The following is a 26,033-nucleotide window of genomic DNA, read 5'->3' as shown; positions in this document are numbered from 1 at the left end:
TTAAGCATCCAACTTCAGCTCAGGTCATGATCTCACAGTTTGTGTTTCAAGCCCTGCATCAGGCTCTGTGCTGACAGCTCAGAGCCCGGAGCCTGCTTTAGATTCTGTGTCTCCCTTTCTCTCTGCCCCTCCCCTGCTCATGCTCTGTCTGTCTCTCTCTCTGAAAAATAAAAACATTAAAAAAAAGATTTAATAGAAATATATCAAATATCGAATTATATACGTGTGGGGGGAGGTGTAGAAGGAGGATATATCCACAGGTATAGAGAGAGACAGAGAGAATGACTTGTGGGTTGAGTTGTGTCCTCCCCAAATTCCTATGTTGGAGTCCTAATGCCCATACCTCAGAATGTGATTTATGTGGAGAGAGGGTATTTACAGAGGGGATCAAGTTAAAATGACCGGTGTCCTTATAAAAAGGGGAAATTTAAACAGAAAAACATGCACACAGGGAGAATGCCATGTGAACCTGAAGACCGCCATCTCCAAGCCACAGAGAAAGGCCTGGAATAGATCCTTCCCTCACAGACCAGAAGGAAACAACCCAGCCCATGCCTTGACTTTGTACATCTAGCCCGCAGGACTGTCAGATAATAAATTCCTGTCGTCTAAGTTACTGTTTGTGGTACTCTTATCACAGTAACCCTACCAAACACACACACACACACACACACACACACACACACACACACACACACATTCTAAGTATGCATGATACATTGTAACCCAAAGACTTTGAATCCCTATCAAGCTTAAGTTCCTATACTTACCAACTGGAAATTAACAAAGCAGGTATTCGAAATTCAGAACTGATTTTACAGAGCTGATATGGAGAAAATAACACAGCCCAGACCTACTTTCTCCAAGAGAAAACTCAATTAACTGACTTATGGGGCCCCCAGGTGGCTCAGGCGGTGAAGCATCCGACTTTGGCTCAGGTCATGATCTCACAGTCCTTGAGTTCCAGCCCTGCTTGGGGCTCTGTGCTGACAGCTCAGAGCCTGGAGCCTGCTTTGGATTCTGTGTCTCCCTCTCTCTCTGCCCCTCCTCTGCTCATGCTCTGTCTCTCTCTGTCTCAGAAATAAATAAACATAAAAAAATTTAAATCAATAACCTGACATAATGAAGTGAACTCAAGAAGGACTCCCATGTTACAGCAGACATGTTGGGAAAAACTAGGAATTCATTGCCATTTCTTCATTCAACCAAAGTCATACTGGGAAAACACTTCTCTTTGTATTGGGAAGTTTCTTTAAAAAATAGATGTTGCCTTTCTCACGGAAAAATATCAACATATTCACCATGTTAGACCAAGGATAGTTTAAAATATTCTGACCAACATACCCCTTTGCGTCCTCACCTGTAACAGGGCAAGTGGCCGGTTTATCTCACACAGTTGCTGTGAAGTTTACATGAGATGATATGAGGTGTTCTGTGAACTGTGAACCTCTCTTTTTTTTAGTTTAATTAAATTAATTTATTTATTGGGGGGGGGGCAGAGAGAGAGGGAGAGAGAGAGAATCCCAAGCAGGCTCTGCAAGGTCAGTGCAGAGCCCAATGCGGGGCTCGAACCCACGAACCAGGAGATGGTGACCTGAGCCGAAACCAAGAGTCGGACGCCCAACCGACTGAGCCACCCAGGCGCCCCAACCGTGAGTCTCTTGTTATGAGTATGATGATTTCTATCAAGAGGGCGTGCACATCTGGTTCTGTATCGTGCAATGACATCTTCTAAAAGAATCCATGTCTGGTGCTGAGATCTCAAGCACCCCCTCCCGGCCCCACCAAACAGACCTAACTTGTTCATACGGGAGTTTGGCCCTACCTTCCACCTGTAGATGCCACAGGGTGTGTGGTGAGAACGTACTCCATTGCTAGGCATATCTAGTGCCTTGTGCCCAGCCCCGGCCCCCGCCTAGAGGACAGGGCGTGCGCTCCCCCTCTGCTGTCTCCCTCTGTGCCTCTGTGGGCTGACTGGCAGCACAGGGGGAGAGTAACAGCCAGCCACCAAACACGTCCCTCCTCTTCAAAAGACAAAAAGAAAGCAAACAAATACATCATGTTACCACCGACAGGGATGAGGCAAAGTCTGGTACAATCTGGTTTGTTTCAGCTACGAGGAGGGCTGATGTACGGAAAAGGAGGTCACAACTGGCAAGCGGCCTGGGCAGCATTTGTGAATGAAGACGTAATAAACCCCTGTGTAGGAAGATCCCCCCACTACCACCACACCTGCAGACACCCCAGTCTCTCTGCACCCTCTCCCCGGCATGAAGAAGTCTCAGTAAATATGGATGGTGTGGGATTTTTATAAACATCGCCATGTATCTCCGTCTCGAAGCATGAGGCAAATACGGTTTCTCACTCCACTTTGGCCAAAGTCAATTGTCTTCATGTATTTTGCTCCTGCAGAAAGTCGGACACAGGGAGGTGAAGTGCCCACCTTGTCCATAATTCGGTCAGGTGCTTTGATGGGACCACAGCCCAGAGTTCTCTGCCCCCAGAGTGAAATCATCTTTATTCCCACAGTGAAATCATCAGGCCATCCCTTTTCTCATTAAAGCATTATTTATTTTAATGCTGAACTCACTGAGTAGGTTCAATAAAACACACAGTGAAAATTCATTTCTCCCCAGTGACACAACACTCAGTCAATAAATTGAACGATTTCATGCTTCACAAAAGCAAGATAATATCAGTAGTTAATATGGTTTATAAAGCACTTACATTTCACCTAGTTCCAGGTCACCAAAGAAGATATATGTACCATTTTTTAACTCTTTGTGGTTAAAAAATAAAAACAAAAACCAGGAGATATTTCAAGTTAGGCTCCAAATACCACATATTCAAATTCTGATACAAATCATGACTCAAAGCAAAAAAAGAAAAAAGTACAATTTAGAAAGTATTTCTCTACCTTGGACGGAATATTTTATTAACAAAAATTCATTGGCATTTGCCAAAAAAAAATCTTTACGAATGAAAAATCTTAAAGCCACCTACTTTAGGGGCTCCTGGGTGGCTCAGTCGGTTGAGCGTTCGACTTCGGCTCAGGTCATGATCTCGCGGCTCACGAGTTTGAGTCTCATGTCTCACTCTGTGCTGACAGCTCAGAGCCTGGAGCCTGCTTCAGATTCTTTGTCTCCCTCTCTCTTTGCCCTTCCCCTGCTCATTCTCTGTCTCTGTCTCTCTCTCAAAAATAAACATTTAAAAAAATATAATAAAAAGCCACCTACTTAAGAAAATTTGTTTACTCCAAAACAGTCCAGAGACTATTGTACAAAAATCAGGATATGTGTTTGGGTTATAAATTATTTATTAAGGTAAGTATCCAAAAAAAGTTGGAATGAACCAACCATCAGAGATGCTAAGAATCGTCAGGTAGCTAAGCCAGATCATTACATTCCCTTCCAACTGAGTGTTTCTAGAACTTGAGGTTATGCAGGCATCAATGGCTATCAATTTCCCCATTTTATCCTCTTGTAGCGGGGGAGACGTTAAGGGATTCCAGCTAAACTAACAGTACTACAAGAATACAGTCATGTTAAAAACAGGCATACGAAAATAATATGGAAGGAAGTGCACTACAATATTACAATGATTATATTACGGCGATGGATTATTGGAAAGGATTTTCCTCTATTTCTTTAAAAAATTTCTATAATGTATTACTTATTTTATCACAATAAACATTGAAATAAAAACTTTTATTAGTCTCTTGTTATGGTTGGTTTATATAAAATTATGAAAGGTATTTATTTATATTACACATTTGTGTAAGAGACGGAAAACGACACTTACTGACCGATTTCTCTGGGTTTTGTTTCCTGCTGTTGACCGCTGCTTTCGTACCATTTACTGTTGTTCTTCTAGCTACAGATAAGTGATAATCTCAGTGTATTCTTTGTGCAACACAATCCTCTCAACACCCCACTCCCCTCCCCCACCGCCATTTACCTATTTTCATTCAGAAATCATGGCTGGTAGCCATTTCTAGATAATCTCCGAAGTACCTCTCGGTCTACAAATCTTTACCTCTGGCATCTAACATTAGCACAAATTAGAGCAGATCTGCTTCTTTCTCCCACCTCCTCCAATGCCAAGGTGTTGAGGAAAAATAACAGATAACAATATTTCACGTCACCAGCTACTTCAAAATCAGAACATAATTATTCCCACCCGTTCCCAATCTCTGACACAGTTGGATCCCGAACGATGTGACATCTCAGGGCTCATCTGGAAACGAGAATGATGTAGTTAAGGTCCAGGCTGATGGAAATCCCCACTGGAATTTTTGTGGATTATGCAGATTTTACTCTACTAACGAGACAGCCATTTCTGAAGTTTCAAAGAAAATATTTCTGAGGATACTTAACCAATTAAAAATAATGAGAAACCGTGATTTGGGACCTTTGGGGCTTGTGGTACGTCTGGTATGGTAAGGTATTTTTCATCCAAGATGAAAAATGCAGGAAATGACTCAGTAGAATCATTACATTGTTGTAACTGGTTACTAGGGAATATTTAACACATTGACATCATAAAGGCTTCTCACCACTAATAATTTAACATTAAATCACTGACCACAGAAAATGCAACTGAACATTCATTTATGGGTGAGTTTCTTCATTTAGCAAAATGAAGAGGACTGAATACAATCTCGAATATTTTAATGCCTATGTATTTACACTTTCGATGTTCACAAATTTAAATGGTTTGAAACTATCCCGAGCCCAATTAGGATGGGGTTTCTTGAGTTGTCTTGTGTCTCTGTATGCCTGACACCCAGCACATAGTAAATGCTTGATAATTATTTGTAGAATGAACGATGACCAGTTCACAGGAGTTTTTAATTACTTTTACTTCCCGTAAACTTGGAATTTTTGAGCACATGAATCAGACCTATAGTAAGTATCTCTGCGGTGCTTTATAAGCCTAATCTCCACATTTGCTACTATTCTGATAATAGGTCTTACAAGTAGAGTCTAGAAAGTATTAGAGGCAGAAGAGAAGGTGTCAGAAACACAATTATAACCAGACTACTGCTCAGGCCCAAGAGCAACAGGAGAGCAGTTTCTTGAACCAGTACACGTCGGGCTTTGTTCTACATGCTAAGGATGCAATGGTGTATGAGGCATAAGCTTTGCGCCTTCAAGGAGTTTCTATCACAAAAGCGAGAGACAGACACATAAATAGAGAACTTCAAATCGTGTTGAATACTACTGACAAAACACAAAGGCTTGTATCATCAAGTCAGATTCACCAGAATCCGAGATCTTACCTAGTATCAAACTTCCAAGGACAGAAATTCACAAGGCACAGGTAAAACATGGGGCAGTTCAGGATGGCAGCATCATCTGCGAGATGCTTTCTTTCTTGCCACATTAGGACTCACTCTGGTCCAGATCTAAAACATAAGGTCTCTAAGTGCTGTGGGTACTTGGAAGAAGAGCACCCCAGAGCAGGGGTGAGAGCAAGAACAAAGACCTTGAATAGAAGCATGTAGGACATAGTCGAAAACAGCAAGGAGGCCAGCATGTGAGCAAGGACAATGGCAGGAAGTGACAGACCTGATCCCTTAGGGCCTTGTAAGCTGTGCTAAGAAAAGTACTTTGGACTTTTTTCCTAAGTGACTTGGGGACCTCAGAAGAGGGGTTCTGAGCAGAGGAGTGGAGCACTCTGACTGACCTAACCTTGTTAACATCATCCTTCCTGACTGTAGTGTGAAGAGTAGACAGCAGGGGACCAAGCACGGGAGCAGAGAGTTCAAAGGCCGCTATGGTTGTTCAGGGAGATTGGGACAGTGGCTTGGACCAAGGTGATGGGTATAGAAGTGGTAAGAAGGGGTCAGTGTATCATCTGAAGGCAGAATTTGTTGGTACAGTGTAAGGTGGATCTTTGTAAAGTCCAATTTCACGATCTCTGTTTTCTACCTTGTGAGTTTTGTCCAGCTACATTTATTATAATTGCTAATATCCTTATCTTGTGCTTTCTATGCACCCTGATTTTTCTATGCTTCTTTTTTAGTTATTTTCCACATTCTTTGGACTGACTGAGACGCCCTTGAATTCGTTTATCCTCTTTATCAATTTGGAAGTGATACGTTCAACTTCTATTCTTTTTGTAGTTACCTTTAATATTTAAACACGCTTCCTTAATACAATCTAAAGTGTGTATTATATCATACATGCTATAATTGCTCAGTGTTCTAATTCTCACATTTAGCAAACCTCTTTTTCAAAGATTATTTAAGGACATCTCATTTAGATTTATTTTCATTTTCTCTGGATTATTACTGCTGCTTTCTGCTGAATGACTAATCAAATATCAGTGGAAGTCTGGGTTAAGAAGGCAAAGTGCACACACGCATGTAACTTCAGTCCCTCTCGAACTTCGTTAAAATTGCAGTAAAGGAATATATTTTTTAAACAATCACAAACCTTAGACAGGTAGACTAGGAGAGCATACAACAGCAATAAAATTTTGGAAGCTGGAAAGCAGATGGACGAGTAACAATGACCTAACAGACCCAGAAAACTGAACTCCAGCAGTAGGCCAAGAATTCTCAAAGAGCGGAGTTAAGGCAGAAGATTTCGGTATGAGAATCCTGGGCTCACCTCTCATCCCATGGATACAAATTGGTAACACCCACGTCAGTTGTATATAATCCAGAAAATGACTCAAACACTGGCAGCACAGATTCTCCACAGGTAAATGTAGAAAAAAGGCTACATCAAAGAAGGGAGGAAGGGGCAGAGATACAGCTGGGAGCCTAACAGACATGCAGGACTGTCCGAGACTGTCCAGGGGAGGGAGGGATGCTGGGGACACAGAGAGGGAAGAGGAGAAGATGCCATGCCAGGTACCCAGGCACAAGGGACTCACACAGGGAAGACAACCCCTCCCCCACCCCCACCCCCCCACAATATCTGGCTTTGAAAGCCAGAGAGGCCTAACTTCGAAAGTTCTTACCATCAGTGGGGCTTAATACCTGGAACTTTAAAAATCGGCAGGCTTGGCTCTAGGAGAGCCAGAGGGCAAGAGGAAGCTGGGTCTTCCCCCTTAAGGAGACACCACAACAAACAGCCCCTCTGACATACACCATAGAAGCAGCAGTTTGAAAAACACAGGGGTACACGGGAGGGAGATTTTTTTTTAATTCCAGTACAGTCGACATACAATGTTATATTAGTTTCAGGTGTACAATATAGCGATTCAACAGTTCTATATATCACTCAGGGCTCATCATGATAAATGTACTCTTAATCTCCATTACCTATTTCACCCATTCCCCGCCCCCCCCCACCTCCTCTCTGGTAACCACCTCTTTGTTCTCTATAGTTAAGACTCTTTTTTGGTCTGTCTCTTTTCTTCTTTGTTCTTCTGTTTTGTTTCTTAAATTCCACATCAGAGTGAAATCATGTGGTATTTATTTGTATTTCTCCGACTGACCTATCTCACTTAGCATTATATTCTCTAGATACGTCCATGTTGTTGCAAATGGCAAGATTACATTCTTTTTATGGCTGAGTAGTATTCCATTATATACATACCACAGCTTCTTTATCCATTCATCTATCGATGGACACTTGGGTTGTTGCCATAATTTGGCTATTGTTAAGCGATGCTGCAATAAACATAGGTGTGCATATGCCTTTTTGAATAAATGTTTTCATATTCTTTGGCTAAATACCCAGTAGTGGAATTAATGGATCATATGTTAGTTTCATTTTTAATTTTTTGAGGAACCTCCGTACTGTTCTCCCCTGTGATTGCACCAGCTTGCATTCCCACCAGCAGTGAACGAGGGTTTCTTCTCCACATCCTCACCAAACTTGCTGTTTCTTTTGTTTTTGATTTTAGCTATTCTGACACGTGTGAGGTGATATCTCATTGTTGTTTGGATTTGCATTTCCTTGATAGTAATACAATAATCCAGTTTAAAAATGGGCAGCAGACATGAACATTTTTCCAAAGAAGACATCCAGAAGGTCAACAGACACATCAAAGAAATGAAAACGGAATGTTCTCAAAGTATCTGTTAAATCCATCTGCTCCAATGTGTCATTCAAAGTCACTGTCTCCTTATTGATTTCTGTTTGGATGATCTGTCCATTGATGTAAACAGGCCATTAAAGTCCCCTACTATTGTTGTATTACCATTGATTAGTTCCTTTCTGTTTGTTAGCAGCTGCTTTATGTATTTGGGTGCTTCCATGTTGGTGCGTAAATATTTACAATTGTTAGATCTTGTTGGATTGTCTCCTTTATGATTATATGGTGTCCTTCTTTGTCCCTTGTTACAGTCTTTGTTTTAAAGTCGATTTTGTCCTTTATATAACTATTGCTACCCTGGCTTTCTTTTCACTTCCATTTGCGTGATAAATGTTTTTCCATCCCTTCCCTTTAAATCTGCAGGTGTCTTTAGGTCTGAAATGGGTCACTTGTAGACAGCATATAGATGAGTCATGTTTTTTTACCCATTCCTTCACCCTGTGTCTTTTGATTGGGACATTTAGTCCATTTACGTTCAAAGTAATTATTGATAGGTATGTATTTATTGCCATTTTGTTACTTGTTTTCCGGTTGTTTTTGTAGTTCGTCTCTGTTCCTTTCTTCTCTCGTGGTTTGCTGGCTTTCTTTAGTGATATACTTAGATTTCTTTCTCTTTGTTTTTTGCATATCTATTACAGGTTTTTGATTTGTGGTTGCCATTAGTATTATATATAGCAGTCTATATTAAGTTGATGGTCACTTAAGTTTGAACCCATTCTTCACTCTTCTACCCCCACTCCACATTTTATGCATATGGTGTCATACCTTACATCTTTTATTTTGTGAGTCGCTTGACTGATTTTTACAGATACATTTAATGTTACTGCTTTTGTGCTTCCTACCTTTCTTATTCCTACTTATGGTCTTTCCTTTCCACTCAAAAAGTCCCTTTTAAATTTCTTATCAGGCTGACTTAATGGACATGAATTTCTTTAACTTTTGCTTGTCTGGGAAACTCCTAATCTCTTCTTCTATCCTGAATGAGAGCATTGCTGAATAGAGTGTTCTTGGCTGCAGAATTTTTTTTCTTTCAGCACTTTGGATATATCATGACACTCCCTTCCGGCCTGCAAAGTTTCTGCTGAAAAATCAGCTAGTAACCTTATGAGGTTTCCCCTGTATGTTACTGCATTCTTTTCTCTGGCTCCTTTTAAATTTTTATCTTGATCACTACTTTTTGCCATCTTAATTACTATGTATTTTGGTAGGGACATCTTTGGGGTTGACTTTGTTGGGGGTTCTCTGTGGTTCCTGGATCTGGATTTCTCTTTCCTTCTCTAGATTCAGGAAGTTTTCAGCTATTATTTCTTCAAATAAATTTTCTATTCCTTTTTCTCTCTCTCCTCCTTCTGGGATCCCTATAATGTCAATGTTACTACACTTGGTGGTGTCACTGAGTTCACTTAGTCTATTTTCATTTTGCATTTGTCCTTCTCTCTCCTGTTCAGCTTGATTGCTGTCCATTACTCTGTCCTACAGGTCACAGATCCGTTCTTCTGTTTTCTCTAGTCTACTATCTATTCTCTCTTGTGGGTGTATTTTTCATTTCATTCATTGAGTTATTCGTCCCTGATTGGTTCTCTTTTATGTTTTCTATCTCTTCCTTGAGGGTCTCACTGAGGTCCTCCACTCTTTCTTCAAGTTCAGTATCGTTATGATTTTTATTTTATTTTTTTATTTTATTTTATTCAATTTGATTCGATTCGATTTTATTTTATTTATTTAGAGAGAGACAGCATGTGCAAGCAGGGGAGGGGCAGAGAGAAGGAGAAAGAGAGAATCCCGAGCAGTGGGATTCACACACTAACAGTGTGGAGCCTGATGCAGGGCACAAAGTCATGACCTGAGCCAAAACCAAGAGTCAGATGCATAAGTGACTGAGCCACCCAGGCGCCCCCTGATTGGGCAAATCCTTTTAATATTGATTAAGATAATCACTGTTTATTGTGTTTGTTTTTTTGTGTGGTTCATGCTTTTTTATGTCTTATCTAAGAAATGTTTGGCTAACCCAATATCACAGGGTTTTCTCTCTTCTTCTAGAAATGTATAGTTTTAGCTCATCTATTCAGGTCTATGATCCACTTCAAGTTAACCTTTGTATGGAGTAAAAAGAGTGACAAACTTTGTGTTCTTTCTATTCAGATACTCATTTGCTCCTGCACTATTTATTGAAGTGATCATCCTTTCTTCATGGAATTACTTTGGCACCTTTGTCAGAGATGTATGGTTCTATTTCTGGATCCTCTGGTTTGTCCCAATGGTCTATATGTCTTTCAATCCACAAATATCACACTGTCATGATTACTGTAGTTTTGCAGTGAATCTTGCAGTCAGGTAGTGAAAGTCCACCCACCCTTGCCCTACATTTTCAAAATTATTTTGTTTATTCTAGGTCCTTTGCTTTTCCATTCAAATTTCAGAATCAACTTATAAATGTCTTTAAAAAAAAAAAGCCTGCTATGATTTTGAACACATACTGAATTCATCAAAGAACTGCCATCTTAACGATGTTGTTTTGCAATCCATGAACATGTATATGTATCCTTTTAAATCTTAATTTCTCTTTATAGTGTTTGCTGTTTTTAGTGTATAAGTCTTGCCTATATTTTGTTAGATGTATTGACTCTTCTATTCTAATGCTTTTTTAAATGGAGTTGTTTACTTGATTTCATTTTTTTTACCATTGATTTCTAATTATACAATTATGGGAATGCAAGCTGGTGTAGCCTCTCTGGAAAACAGTATGGAGCTTCCTAAAAAAATTAAAAATAGAACTACCCTATGACCCAGCAATTGCACTACTAGGCATTTATCCAAGGGATACAGGTGTGCTGTTTCGAAGGGACACATGCACCCCCATGTTTATAGCAGCACTATCGACAACAGCCAAAGTATGGAAAGAGCCCAAATGTCCATTGATGGATGAATGGATAAGGAAGAGGTGGTATATATATACAATGGAGTATTACTTGGCAGTCAAAAAGAATGAAATCTTGCCATTTGCAACTATGTGGATGGAACTGGAGGGTATTAAGCTAAGTGAAATTAGTCAGAGAAAGACAAATATCATATGACTTCACTCATATGAGGACTTTAAGAGACAAAACAGATGAACATAAGGGAAGGGAAGCAAAAATAATATAAAAACAGGGAGGGGGATAAAACATAAGAGACTCTTAAATATGGAGAAGAAACTGAGGGTTCCTGGAGGGGTTGTGGGAGGGGGGCTGGGCTCAATGGGTCAGGGGCACTAAGGAATCTACTCCTGAAATCATTGTTGCACTATATGCTAACTAATTTGGATGTAAATTTTAAAAAATAAAATAAAATAAATAAAGAAGACATCTGGAAAAAAAAAGAAATACAATTCATTTTTCATGTTGACCATGTAGCCTATGATCCGGCTAAATTCACACATTCTAGTGGCTTTTTGGTAACTCTCTTAGGATTTTCTCCATGAAAAATCATGTTGTCTGACATAGAAATAGTTTCACTTCAATTATTTTTATAATAATATTAAATATACTATATTAAATATTATAAAAATATATAAATATAGAAAATAATATAAATATAAAATAGTCTTTTACTATTTCTTCTTACCTTGTTGCACTAGCTAGGACTTCAAGTACAATGATGAATAGGAGTGATAAACACAGGCATCCATGCCTTGTTCACAATTTTAGGTAGAAAACACTGAGTGTCATCTTAGCCTTGAGTTTTCACAGCTGCCCTTGGCCAGATTGACAAGTTTCCTTTTATTCTTAGTTTGCTGAGTATTGTTATCTTCAGTGGGTATTGAATTTTTTCAAATGCTTTTTATATATTTATTGAAATGATCATACAATTTATCGACTTTGTTCTCTTAATTTAGTAGATTACACTGATTCATGTTACGCCAACCTTAAATTTCTGAGATAAACTCCACCTGCTCATGATGTATTATCCTTTATACGATATTGTTGAAATTGACTTGGTAAAATCATAGTAAGGACTTTTTACATCTATGTTAACAAGATCTGTAGTTTTCCTTTTTTTTGTAAAACAAACAATTGTCTGGTTTGAATATCACAGTAATACTAGCCTGGAAAGTGTTACCTCCCGTAATATTTTCAGAAAGAATTTGGGGTAGAATTGGTACTATTTCTTCCATAAATGTTTGAAAAAAAATTCACTAGAGAAGCCATCTGAACTTCTAGTTTTCTTTATGGGAAAGTTTTTAATTATAAATTTAATTTTCATAACTGATAGGGGGCTACCCAAATTCTCCACTTTTTCTTGGGTCAGTTTTGGTCATTTGTGTCTCTTGGTGAGCATGTCAATTTCATCTAAGTTGCTGCATTTAGTGGCATAAAGCTGTCTCTTATTATCGTTTTCAAATGTCTGAAGGATAATGAAAAACCCTCCTCTAATCTAGATGTTGGTAATTTGTGTTGATTGTCTGAGCTACAAGTTTATCAGTTTTATTTGAAAAGACTAGTATTTTGCGTTCAGGGATTTTCTCTGTCCATTTTCTAGTTCACTGATTGCTGCTCTTCACAATTTTTCTCCTTCTCTATATATTGGGTTTATGTTGCTTTTCTTTTCCTAGCTTCCTGATGAGAATTCAGATCATTAATTTTAGGTCTTTTTACTTTTCCAATGTGAACATTTAGAGTTGTAAACTGGTCTCCAAGCACTACTTTCCCTGAATCCCACAACGTTTGACGTGTTGCATTTTCATCAACGTTCAGGACAAAATGCTTTCTCACTCCCCTCGTGATTTCTTCTTTGATTCATGAATCGTTTTAGAAGTATGTTGCTTCGTTTCAAATATTTGAGGACTTCCTAGTTATCTTATTCTCAATTGATCTCTGGCTTCATTCCATTTTTTAAATCAGAGAGCATATCCTGTATGATTTCGATTTTTTAAAATGTACTGAGATTTGTTTTATGGTCCAGCACTTAATATATCCTATTGAACATTCCATGGACACTTGGAAAGAACATGTATTATAGGTGTAGTGTCCTATAAATATCAGTTAGGCCAGAGTGGTTAATGGTGGTGTTGAGATTATCTCCATCTTTGCTTATATTTTATGTAGTTGCTCTATCAATTACTTGAGAAGCTTGTTAAAATCTCCATCTATGGAACACAGACATTTATGATTTTTAATACCTTCCTGATGAATTGGCCTTTTGAAAAAATCACTGTACAGTGTAATAACCTTATCAACATAGGTGTTATTGTCCAAACATCTCGTAGTTCTCCCTTCTAATTACTTTAAATTCTCCACACTTCCACTTGCGTTTGAACTTTGAACGCTGTAGACCTCTCCACGCCCTTCCCACTGGTACTGAGAGGCCACCATGTCCCCCCACCCCCGGCCCCAGCTCTCACACGGAAGAGCCTGGAAGGCTCTAACTCCATAGTAAAGGAAGAATGGTTTAATAACCTGTATGTCAATAGAATTTATATTAACCCTTCTTACGGCTGTTGGGTTTTGTGATATTCCAAGCGGGTAGAGATTATTTGGGGCAAGTTGCTAATTGTAGAATACGAAGTAGACGGATCAATGCGGAGTGATTTTTAAATGATCTATTTCAAGAGAGACATCAGCTCTCCTATGGCTCCTCAGGAAGCGAGGGGCTGAGAGTATGTATCTACACTGGAATTTAAGTAAATGGCAACTAGAGAACTGAACATAGATTTTGACGTGGGTTTTTGTTTTTGAGAGAGAGAGAGAGGAAGGGAGGGAGGGAGGGACAAGCAGGGGGGAGAGGAAGAGTGAGAGGGAGAACCCCACGCAGGCTCCACGCCTAGCATGCAGCCTAATGCAGGGCTCGATCTGAAGACCATGAGATCATGACCAGAGCCAAAGTCAAGAGGCAGATGCTTAACCAACTGAGCCACCCAGGTGCCCTTCGATGTGCAGAATTTTAGAGCATTGTCACATGATTGTATTTTTTTATAGTATTGCATTTGAAAGCAAATGAAGCAGATATAGTTTCATTTCTGAAACCATGACAGAGCATTTATCAATACAACATTCATCCTTATTCACCCACTATTTGGAGCTTTGTTTTTTTTGTTGTTTTTTTTTTTTAATGTATTTGATACCTACAAATATCTATGTGCTTTTTTTTCCCCCTCAGTTATTTGGGAAACTTAGTCACACCCAAAGCTTCTTAAGCATCTTGCTATAATTTAATCTGAACAAACTGTTGTGCACAAATACAGAAAAACATATGTAGGGCTTAGATAGCATATTGCTATAATTCTTAAGCTTCTTAAGCATCTTGCTGTAATTTAATCTGAACAAACTGTTGCGCACAAATACAGAAAAACACATGTAGGGCTTAGATCGCACAGTGATCCCTCTTGGTCCAACTGTTCGAAACATGTAATTTTCAAAGGCTGTGTCAATGTACCTAAGCAAAGGACAAATACAAAAGAAAATGCTGGGGCCTGAGCATCTACTGTGATTAACTGTGAAACCCACGGGGTCATTTCGGTAGAGAGCCACCTACAGAGCAAGCCAACCCAAATACACACTGAGTGCCCACCAGGGAACAGCTGATTCCTTGCAGCGATCAGAATGAATCCTCATAAAGACACTTGGCTATTGTTGCGTTCTTTTCGCAGATGCGGGACCAAGCTTTGAAAGAGGACGCTGCTCAGCCAAGGCCACACAGCTGTAAGTGGTAGCTCTGGGGTTTGCAAGTAGACTTCCTGACACTATTCGTGGTGTCTGTTCCACTTTGCCGGAAAAACTTACAGATCAAGAGTTGGCAAACTTTCCCTGGAAAGGGCCCGACAGTAAATATTTTAAGCTTTGCAAACCATATGGTCTCTGTCGCGAGGACTGAACCTCCACTCTTGCAGTGAGAAAACAGCCACAGACAATATGTAAATAAACGAGTTTAGCTGTGTCCCGATAAAACTTTATTTACAATAAGAGGAGGTGGGCTGGATTTGGCCCAGGGGTTGGGATTGGCGGACCCCCGCTACAGATTGAAACGTACAAACAAACCATCAAGGAATCAGGCTCTAAAGGTTCCACTTTTCTATCTTTCCAGGGCCATTTTTCATTACCGCTGCGCTTACTCTACTGAATTATATGCAATCATTACGATTTCACCGTAAATTCATCCTCCAGTCCCTCTCTGCTCCACAATGCCAACTTTCCTTTCCCTAGCACAGATTCTCGCTTTGTCGATAAACACTGTCAAGCAGCGATCAACACCATATTTTTAAAAATGAGGACCGGGGCGCCTGGGTGGCTCAGTCGGTTAAGCGTCCGACTTCAGCTCAGGTCACGATCTTGCGGTCCGTGAGTTCGAGCCCCGCGTCGGGCTCTGGGCTGACGACTCAGAGCCTGGAGCCTGCTTCCGATTCTGTGTCTCCCTCTCTCTCTGCCCCTCCCCCGTTCATGTTCTGCCTCTCTCTCTGTCTCAAAAATAAATAAACTTTAAAAAAAAAAATAAAATAAAAAATAAAATAAAAATGAGGACCCACTTGGGAAAAATAAGTTTTTTTTTTTCCTCTGAGTAAAAATAGTTTCACCGGGTCCCCAAATGGAAAACCAGCGTAAAGATTTTGTGCTTTACTGAGTATTTTTAAATGCTAATGAAAAACTGTTACTGCCTTTTAGTTACCAAGATGCTAAGAGGTGGGTACCAGAGTTACCTTCCTGATCTTCCGTTCCTTAACTTTATATAGTGCGTTAGGATTCAAATACGTTATTTCATTTGTCTTTGAAGTACCGATTATCATGGAGAAACTTAAAGGGATGCGCCCGGGGCCGGTGCTGTGCTGGGCACATGGAATAAGGAAATCAACAAAATCGCGCTGCCTTGCCTGTCTCCTGTTTCCTCCTACTTGGAGACCCACACACCCACAAAAGCAGTTCTGGAAAGGTTCTTCTCGTGGTGGGGACCCAGGGAGCTTGGTTCCCCGCAGGCCCCTGCTTTGTTGGACTGAAAGCTGCATGTGGAGGTTAGAGCAGATCCTTTGCTGGAAAACCAAACAGGGCAGGAAGCTCTCTGGTCTTGGGCCACTCACCACTGCTTTACGGGATAACTCTCTCCAGGGACTCATCTACACTGTTACAAATAACCATTTTTCAAATTCTTAGACTCTTTGGTCAATGTCAAGTTAGTTCTTATTATTGTGCTTACGACTTGCTCAGAAAGTTGGTTTTATTTCCCCCAAATAAATATAAATTTCTTCCAGTCTCTGTTTCCGCTTCTATCCCCTCTGAAGTGACATTATTCAGTATATTCCTTTCCAGTGCCAATATCCTCTCTGCATATAGTCAGTCCCGTGTCTGTCTGCTGGCCTTTCTTCAACTAGGTTTAAAGGGCATAAATAAGGGGCGCCTGGGGGGCTCAGTCGGTTAAGCATCTGACTTCGGCTCAGGTCATGATCTCCCAGTTTGTGGGTTTGAGCCTCGAGTCAGGCTCTGTGCTGACGGCTCGGAGCCTGGAGCCTGCTTCAGATTCTGCATGTGTCTCTCTCTCTGCCCCTGCCCGCTTGTGCATGTGCACTCTCTCTCTCTCCGTCTCAAAAATAAATAAACATTAAAAAAAAGTGTATAAACAATATAAAGTGGGCTCCTTACTTGAGCCATCATGTTACTCAGTCAAAGCCATTTGTTCCAGATCTGCTATTAATTTGTTCAGACCCTGTTGGCTGGCTGATCCGTAAAGCTGCCCGAATGTTTCCACCAAGCACCCTCATTAGTTTAGGACACGCTTAGCTGCAGGGAAGGGTTTTTAGGCACCAGGAATGGACGAAGCAGGGAGCCCACGCTACGCAGCCTTGCCCCAGGTCTGCTTACCTCCGCGATCAGGTCATGGAGCTCTCCTTCGCTCGGGCAGCACCCTAGTGACCTGATAATTGTTCCGATCTCTCTGCGGAAAAAGTGGTCAACAGTTTTAGAACATAAACTTTGGAAAGCAAGCGCTGTGTTTCTCTAAACAAGGTCAGGGCAGATGTAGCACCGAGGTCACGCAATTAAGTCCTACCTCGTGAGGACAGCAGATACTTTTCCGGGGGAAGGAAAAGGCAGACAGGTGAACCAAAGGGAGAAGAAAGAAGTGTTTGCGTGGATTAGCCCAAGCCCAAATCAGAAAGTTCTAGAAAATGAAAACAGGGGAGGGGGTAAGAAAAAGAAGTGTCAGGCACTCACTAGCTGATTTTAAGTTAATTAGCTGTTTCAAACCTCAGTTTCTGCATCTGTAAAATGGGGACAATAATATCTCCCTCAGAGGTTTGTGTTAAAGTCCACATTAGTGGCAAAATACTGAAAAGCGTGGCCCCTAGTGTCAGATTGTCAGGGTTCAGATCTGAGCTCTATCACGTGCTAGGTTGCACAGGTTAATCTCTGGGTGCAGAAGCCAACCTGGTGGTTAAAACCTAGTGACTTCGTGCAAATACTTAGAAAGGGGCGGGGAACACCCTAAGAGTAAAATAATACGAACTATCATAATATAAAGCATAGTTCTTGCTTTATATTAAGCAAGATTTATTGAATGGCATACACTCAATAAATATTAGTTATGCCCCTGCCCTCCCCAGAATGATGTAATTCAATTCAGCAAATAACCTAAGAAAAGTATAAATTCTATTCGGTACTCCTTAGATGTGAAGAGAGGGGATTTAGAATAGATTATTAAAGATTTCCACTTAAAATTATTAAAATTAAAGATGTAATATTTGAATGTTAACTTAATTTCACAAATATGCACTTGAATAGAATTTTTAAATATTTATTTATTTATTTTGAGAAAGAGAGTGAGAGAGGGAGAGCGTGAGCAAGGAGAGGGAAAGAGGCGGGGAGAGAGAATCCCAAGCAGGCTCCGAGCTGTCAGCACAGAGCCTGATGTGGGGCTCAATCCCAGGACACTGGGATCATGACCTGAGCCCAAGTCAAGAGTCAGACGCTTAACCAAATGAGCCACCTAGGCACCCCACTTGACTAGAATATTTTTTTTTACCACTCTGGGTAATAATGATGGTGTTATACTTACTCCCGATTTTACTGAGAAAACATTTTATTTTTTTTAAGTTTATTTATTTATTTTGAGAGAGAGGGAGGGAGGGAGAGAGGGAGGGGCAGAGAATCCCAAGCAGGCACCACTGTCAGTGCAGAGCCCCATGCGGTCATTAGATCATGACCTGAGCCAAAACCACGAGTTGGATGTTTAACTGAGTCCCCCAGGCGCCCTGTGAAAACATTTAAAAATGTTTTTTAAATGTTTTTATTTATTTTTGAGATGGAGAGAGACAGAGCATGAGCAGGGGAGGGGCAGAGAGAGAAGGAAACACAGAATCTGAAGCAGGCTTCAGGCTCTGAGCTGTCAGCACAGAGCCTGACGCGGGGCTCGAACTCACGAACCGTGAGATCGTGACCTGAGCTGAAGTCGGACGCTCAACTGACTGAGCCACCCTGGCACCCCTGAGAAAACAGTTTAAATTAGAATGTTTGGCTTCTTCACTTACAGAGGCTGCGGGATGAGCAGCGAGGGGAAAATCAAAAGTCTTTAACTGCGGAAGACGGGATTCTTAATTTTCATTTACTGATTTTCCTTTGTAACAAACACGGCCCACTATACACGCCACGTCTTCCTGTGGACTACGTTTCACACCCGCCGGAGGACCTCAGTCTGTACACTTCTGCATTGTTTCTCCCGCCCAGGTCCCCCGTGAAGGCAGGATCTGAACATGATGGTGTGCATAGAAACTGAAGCATTTTACAAGACTATACTTTCGAGAAGTCCCTAAAGATGTGCCGTGAATCTGGCTAACACCGAACTAGTAAACATACCGTTGTAACATCAGACCGGCTGCTGTATACATTAGACCAAAGAGAGGCAGGGACAAAAACATGATTTGGTAAGTATTCACAGATTTAGCCCTTCCATAACCTTCCGGGCCTTTTGCTATGTGCATCAGGAAACCGAAACTCCAGGGGCGCCTGGGTGGCTCAGTCGGTTGAGCATCTGACTTCAGCTCAGGTCATGATCTCGCGGTCCGTGAGTCCGAGCCCCGCGTCGGGCTCTGTGCTGACAGCTCGGAGCCTGGAGCCTGCTTCAGATTCTGTCTCCCCCTCTCTCTGCCCTTCCCCCACTTATGCTCTGTCTCTGAAATAAACATTAAAAAAAAATTAAAAATACATAAATAAATAAAACATTAAAAAGAAAGAAAAGGAAAGAAAACTGAAAAAAAACCAGAATCAGAGGGACCTGAAGAAAAGCTGGTTACCCTACACCAGAGGCAGGGGTGGGGGCGGGGGGGTGGAGAGGGGACCTGGAACTGCCTGCGGGCAGGGGTGTAGGACAGCGGCCCTTTCGTCCGTCTGGCTACTGAGCACTGCGCAGGTGGCTAGCCCAAACAAAAGCAGGCTGTAAGTGTAAAACACAGATTTCAAAAACTGAGCACACACGCACAAAAAAATGTAAAATATCTCATCGATCATTTTTAAATTGACACATGTTGAAATGACAATATTTTAGACATATTGGGTTGACTAACAGTTACTAAAATTAATTTCACCTGTTTCTCTTTTGCCTTTTGTTTCCTGGTGGCTGCCAGAACATTTTAAGTTATCAGCCCAATACTCCCTATTTCTGGAAACAGCTAGGAAGAGCCGTCATCACGAGTCAGACGTTGAGAGGTACACAGAAAGAGAGAGAGAATCGCCTTGCGCCGTGTCAGCAAGGTAATCGTTCTCCCTCGTGCCTCTCTGAGAAGCGTTAACCAGGTGTTTGTTTTTTAATCTTTTCATTTATTTTTTGAGTCTGTCCGCAGAGAGCCCGAGCGGGGCTCGAACTCACGAACCGTGAGATCATGACCTGAGCCAAAATCAAGAGTCAGATGCTTAGCCGACTGAGCCCCCCCAGGTGCCCCTGAACCAGGTTGCAACAAGCCCTCGGTCGCTGCCAGCCCCCACGACACAGGAAGGGCTGACTATTAGGTGGCGGGCCGGGCGGCGTCCACCCCCAGACACGACGCACAGGAGGGCCTGAGCGGGAGGAAGGTGTGGGCCGGAGACACAGCTCTGGCAGCGAAGCCGTGGGCTCTGACGGGAGTGTGCTGGCAGGAAGACACCAGCCAGGGGTCCAGGAGGAAGTCTCTAGAGGGCCTGCGCTGACCCAGCGATACGAGGAAGAGGCCCGCGTTAGCCACGGAGGAGAGGAGCCAGAGGGGAGGCGCGAACTCCACAGAGGGCCACGTCCAGGGAGCTGAGGGAAGACGTGGGGAAAGCGAGCCTCATCTCAGTGTCCCATGCTGCGGAGAGCATGGGTTTAGGGAAGGAAGATCAGCTGTGATATTTGAGGAGGGAGGGCGCCGTCGAAATCAGACTGCACGGGGTCCAGGGAGCGAAGGGGAGGAAGTGATGTCTGGGGAGGGGGGCAGAGGCGTGGGACCAGGGAAGATTCTGTAAGAAACGTGAGACCGGAGGGAGGTGGGCACTCACGAATGCGGATGGGCAGGGGCCGGCGCGGAGAGGGCTGGAGAGACCAGGGCTCGCGAGGGGGTGCTCCTGGGGAGGTGGGAGCACTCAGGGGGCACACGGCTGGCCCGGGGCCTGCCACCCACAGGCTCCGTGTCAGAAGGGCAGGTCCTTCCTTCCCGCCTGGAAAGGTCTTCTCTACCCCTCTGGCTCCCCTTTGAAGAACCGATCATGTCTCCTCCCCTGAGTGAATCCAGCCAGGACGGCCCACTCTGCCCACGGAAAACAGCTCGTCTGATGCCCTCCAGCCACACAGGCGCTACTTTTCTCCGGCCCTGAAGCACAGAGCCTGACTACGCTAAGGGGAAAGGGCAAAGCTTCTCGGGCCGATGAGTCCACAGCAGCCTGAAGAACAATACAACTCAAGAACTCACCCTGAAGCCCTACAAACTGGCCCGCGAGCTGTGGGCGGCGGCGAATTCACTGAGCACCCGTGCTCCTTTGCTGCCGTCAACCAGTCAGACCTGCCGCTTCCTGTCCTGGATTCTGGGCCCCTGAACCTTCCATGCTGCCTGCTGTATTAATCCCTAACCCTGAGCCACTCCCCGGTTTCCTTCCTCTACTCCGGCAAAGCACTGCGGGAAGAAAAGACCTAACAAAAAGATCACGGGCCGCTGCAGATTCACGCCGTCCAACATCCAGCGTCCCGCATGCTGCCTAACCCCCTTGCTTTCGCTTCCTGCTGCTTCCCTAGCAAACTGCCCCCCAAACAGCCATTCTGAATCATCTCCGGCCTCACGCTCAAAACCACAGGTACGCCCAATCTCAGCGGAAGACCCCCACAGGCCTGTCACCTGCGTCCCCCCCATGCGAACCGGGCACGGCTGACCCGCCGACCACCCGCTCGGCCAGCCCAGGCCGCACAGCTACGCGCCGCAGCCTGGGTACAGGCAGCTCACGGCTCTGAAGGCGGCAGAGTCCAAGACCTGGTGAGAACCCTGCTCCCAGCTCGTGGATGACCGCCTTTCTCCGTATCCTCCCATGGCCGACAGCGAGCGAGCTCTGGGTCTCCCTCTTCTTTCAAGGGCCCCAATCCATTGCAGGGACCCCACCCCCGTGACCTCGTCTAGACTTAATCACTTCCCAAAGGCCCACCACCTCCAAACACCATCACGTGGGGGTGGGGGGCAAGGCTCCATCATATGAATTCGGGAGGGACACATATCCAATGGTGGGCGCCCCCACGACAGGCCCGGCCCCTGTACCGCCTTCCAAGTGTGTACAAGCCTCCCCTCCTCTCCCTCTCAGCCTCCGAGGAACTAAAGTGCCCTTCCTTAATAAAGCTCACCCCTCTCCATTTTCCTGAGTTCCAGGCTGGGCTCCTTTTCTTCCCCCCAGCAAGTATATACATTATTCAGTGCTCATCTCACTGTGCGTAGTCTTAACCCCCTCGGTCTCGGCTCTTTTTCTGGACACACTTGCCTCCCGCTCAACATCTTCATTCAGCCCTTTACTAGCGGCTTCCTCTTTTGCCCTGAGATATTCACGTAACTTCCCTCTCTTAAGACATTTCTAACAGGTGCCTTACCGCCTCCAACTACTCTCCCTCTGCTTCCTTTGCTAGCACAGCCCTTGTTCTAAGTCGCTCATCTTGGGGGCGCCTGGGTGGCTCAGTGGGTTAAGCATCTGACTCTGTTTTCGGCTCAGGTCGCGATCTCACAGTTTGTGAGTTGGAGACCCGCATCGGGCTCTGCACTGACAGCGTGGAGCCTGCTTGGGATTCTCTCTCCCTCCCTCCCTCCCTCCCTCCCTCCCTCTGCTTCTCTCTTGCTCTCCTGCACACTCACTCTCTGTCTCTTTTAAAATATATAAATAAACCTTACAATGAATAAATCACTCATCTTGTAACTGTCAGGACACCTCCCGCCATCCACTGTAGACCTGCAGGCCTAGCTCTTGGCCACATGCTCCGTCTGTCCTGTCTTAGCCTCTCCACCCCTCTCTTCCTCCCACAGTCCCTCAACTGCCCCCTGCCTGGACCCCTGGTTGCAGGATGACCTCACTGTTCAAAGTGTCACAGGGGCCTAAGAGAAGAAACCCACCACTCGATCTGGGCAGAGAGAAGCCTGCCACTTGGATCTGGACAGAGAAAGGCCCACGGCTCAATCCTGGACAGGAGAGGCCCGCCGCTCGGATCTGGACAGGAGAGAGGCCCGCCGCTCTGATCTGGCCAGAGAGAGGCCCACCGGTCATCACAGCACCGGCACCTGCAGGGAGAGAGGGACAGAAAGCCTGTGCTGGGCGGCAGCAGTGGGGGACTCGAGTGGCAGGCAAGGGGAACACAGGGTTAAGGCGGCCGCTCTGGAGAGGCACGCGCAGCTTCTGGCCAGAAGCTCGAATTCAGTGCAGCCGCCGGTCCCGCGGTCCCCACGGACGCCTTGACCCCTCGCGACAGTCCCATGGGGTGTACGCCTTGTCCTCTCCATTTCACAGACCAGGAGACGATCCCGAGATGTTCAATAACTTACCAGGGCCACAAATAGCTGCGCATTCTAGCCGCCCCCCACCCCCCCAGAGCAGGGGGCCGGGGCTGCAGGCCCAACCAGGGGGCAGGACAGCGACACAGGAGACTGACCGGCCTTCCGGCTGGGAGCCGTCACCTCCTCTGGGACTTGGAGAAGGAGACCCCGCAGCCCACTCCCTCCCCTCCACCACCTGCGGGCTGCAAGGGGAGTGGTAACCGTGCACAGGGTTTCACCAGCGGGCCGGGCTCTGTTGTCAACTGCTCTAAATCCTCTTACCCGCTTCCTCCCCACGGCAGCCCTGCGAGGACGACCCACCTAAACCAGGCCACAGAAAGACTGGGTAACTTCCCCAGCACCCTGGGAAGTAGTGGCTGGGATCCTGACACACACAGGCTGGAATCCTCACACGCCTCAGCCCTGCACACCGCCACCTCTCATAAACCTGATCCAGTATGTCACGAGACGGAGGGAACTCGGGCACTGTGACAAGGCGTCTCCAAAGAAGAGTGGAGGTTCCATCCCACAGGAACCTTGAAGACAGATCCAGGGCGCCAAACAGACGACCCAAGGGACAGAGTTGGCCCTCAGATAAGGTTTTGCTCAGCGCAGTGTTGGTTCATAACATCCGTGTCTTCGGGAGTGCCCCAGACTGTGTCCCTCGCACATGCACATCACAGGCCTGGTCCCTTGGGAACCTGGGTCTATCACGCCTGCAAAATAGCAATTTTGTACGGTAGGGATTTACCTGCAAGAAGTGGGGGAATGAGCCAGTGACCTCTTAAAGTTTTCTCCCCAGGGGCTCTGATTCTAAGATTATACTCACACACACACACACACACACACGGGTGGCTTATGTAAGTGAATATTCTTGCTCTTAGAAGACACACACTGGAGGATTTCAGGGGAAAGGCCACCGCGTCTACAGCTCACTCTCAAATAGTCCAGCAAAAGAAAATAATAAAACGTATAAATACGTAGATCGTGTAAATGTAGTGTGTGTGTACATCATAAAAGAGAGGGAACACAGGCAAAAGCAAATGCGCCAGAATGTTAACAATTGGCGCATCTAGGGGTCCGTACACAAGAATTCCTTCCACGCGCCACTCTTACTGTTTGTCTAGACGTGTGAAATTTTTTAAATAAAAAGTGTTCGTGAAAGAAAATAATAACAAGAAGTGGGTGCCTGGCTGGCTCAGTCGGAGCATTCCACTCTTGATCTTGGGTCGTGAGATCGAGCCCCACGTCGGGCATGGAGATTAGTAAAAAGTAAACTTAAAAAGGAAACACAAGATAAGGACATTTCATTCTCAGGCAGGAAAACCAAAGTAGTAAGAAATAACAACAGAAATCCTGCCTCATATAAACTATCTGCAAAACAATTTACTTTTTTGTGTTATACCATATTTATCATGTTTGGCTTAAAAAGTTGATTATTGGGACGCCTGGGCGGCTCAGTCGGTTAAGCGTCCAACTCTTGATCTTGGCTCAGGTCACGATCTCACGTTCATGAGATCAAGCCCCATGTCAGGTTCTGTGCTGACAGCGCAGAGCCTGCTTGGGATTGTCTCTCTTTCTGCTCCTCCCCTGCTTGCGTTCTTTCCCCTCTCTCTCTCTCTCTCAAAATAAATAAATAATTTTTTAAAAAGTTGATCACTAATGATGTCTTAGTTTACAAGAAAATACATTAGTGACAACATTCTTCAGTTTCACAACAAAATCCGTTACAATATTCTTAACTCAGTACTTTACCATTTAAAATAAAAACCTGGGGGTGCCTGCCTGGCTCACTTCATAGAGCATGTGACTCTTGATCTCAGGGTTGAGTTCAAGCCCCATGTTGGGTGTACAGATTACTTTAAAATGAAAAAGCCGATAGACTCCACCAAAAGTCTACTAGAACTGATACATGAATTCAGCAAAGTCGTAGGATACAAAATCAATGTACAAAAATCAGTTGCATTCTTATACACTCATAATGAAGCAACAGAAAGACAAATAAAGAAACTGATCCCATTCACAATTGCACCAAGAAGCATAAAATACCTAGGAATAAATCTAACCAAAGATGTAACAGATCTGTATGCTGAAAACCATAGAAAGCTTATGAAGGAAATTGAAGAAGATACAAAGAAATGGCAAAACATTCCATGCTCGTGGATTGGAAGAATAGATCTTGTTAAAATGTCAATACTACCCAAAGCTATCTACACATTCAACGCAATCCCAATCAATTGCACCAGCATTCTTCTTGAAGCTAGAACAAGCAATCCTAAAATTCCTATGGAACCACAAAAGACCCCGAATAGCCAAAGTAATAATATTGAAGAAAACCAAAGCGGGAGGTATCACAATCCCAGACTTTAGCCTCTACTACAAAGCTGTAATCATCAAGACAGCATGGTATTGGCACAAAAACAGACACATAGACCAATGGAATAGAATAGAGACTCCAGAATTGGACCCACAAAAGTATGGCCAACTAATCTCTGACAAAGCAGGAAAGAATATCCAATAGAAAAAAGACAGTCTCGTTAACAAATGGTGCTGGGAGAACTGGACAGCAACATGCAGAAGGATGAAACTAGACCACTTTCTTACGCCGTTCACAAAAATAAACTCAAAATGGATAAAGGACCTCAATGTGAGACAGGAAACCATCAAAACCCTAGAGGAGAAAGCAGGGAAAAACCTCTCTGACCTCAGCCGCAGCAATTTCTTACATGACACATCCCCAAAGGCAAGGGAATTAAAAGCAAAAATGAACTATTGGGACCTCATGAAGATAAAAAGCTTCTGCACTGCAAAGGAAACAAGCAACAAAACTAAAAGGCAACCAATGGAATGGGAAAAGATATTTGCAAATGACATATCGGGCAAAGGGCTAGTATCCAAAATCTATAAAGAACTCACCAAACTCCACACCCGAAAAACAAATAATCCAGTGAAGAAATGGGCAGAAAACATGAACAGACACTTCTCTAAAGAAGACACCCAGATGGCCAACAGGCACATG

The 26,033-nt window shown here is 43.7% G+C and overlaps 1 protein-coding gene across 1 annotated transcript in view; it reads right to left on the bottom strand.

Annotated features, from left to right (window-relative positions):
• EFCAB2 (EF-hand calcium binding domain 2) overlaps positions 1-26,033 on the bottom strand; it is a 120,950-nt gene that overhangs the window by 9,447 nt on the left and 85,470 nt on the right. Inside the window, exon 3 of the mRNA XM_027046449.2 lies at positions 16,878-16,950. Within this exon, the coding sequence (XP_026902250.1) occupies positions 16,878-16,950 (73 nt within the window). The remainder of the gene's footprint in view (positions 1-16,877; positions 16,951-26,033) is intronic.

The sequence above is a fragment of the Acinonyx jubatus genome, chromosome E4 (genome assembly GCF_027475565.1).
Source record: "Acinonyx jubatus isolate Ajub_Pintada_27869175 chromosome E4, VMU_Ajub_asm_v1.0, whole genome shotgun sequence".
Taxonomy (NCBI): Eukaryota; Metazoa; Chordata; class Mammalia; order Carnivora; family Felidae; genus Acinonyx; species Acinonyx jubatus.
The sequence above is the reverse complement of the archived record's forward strand: the minus strand, read 5'-3'. Positions and strand labels throughout refer to the sequence as shown.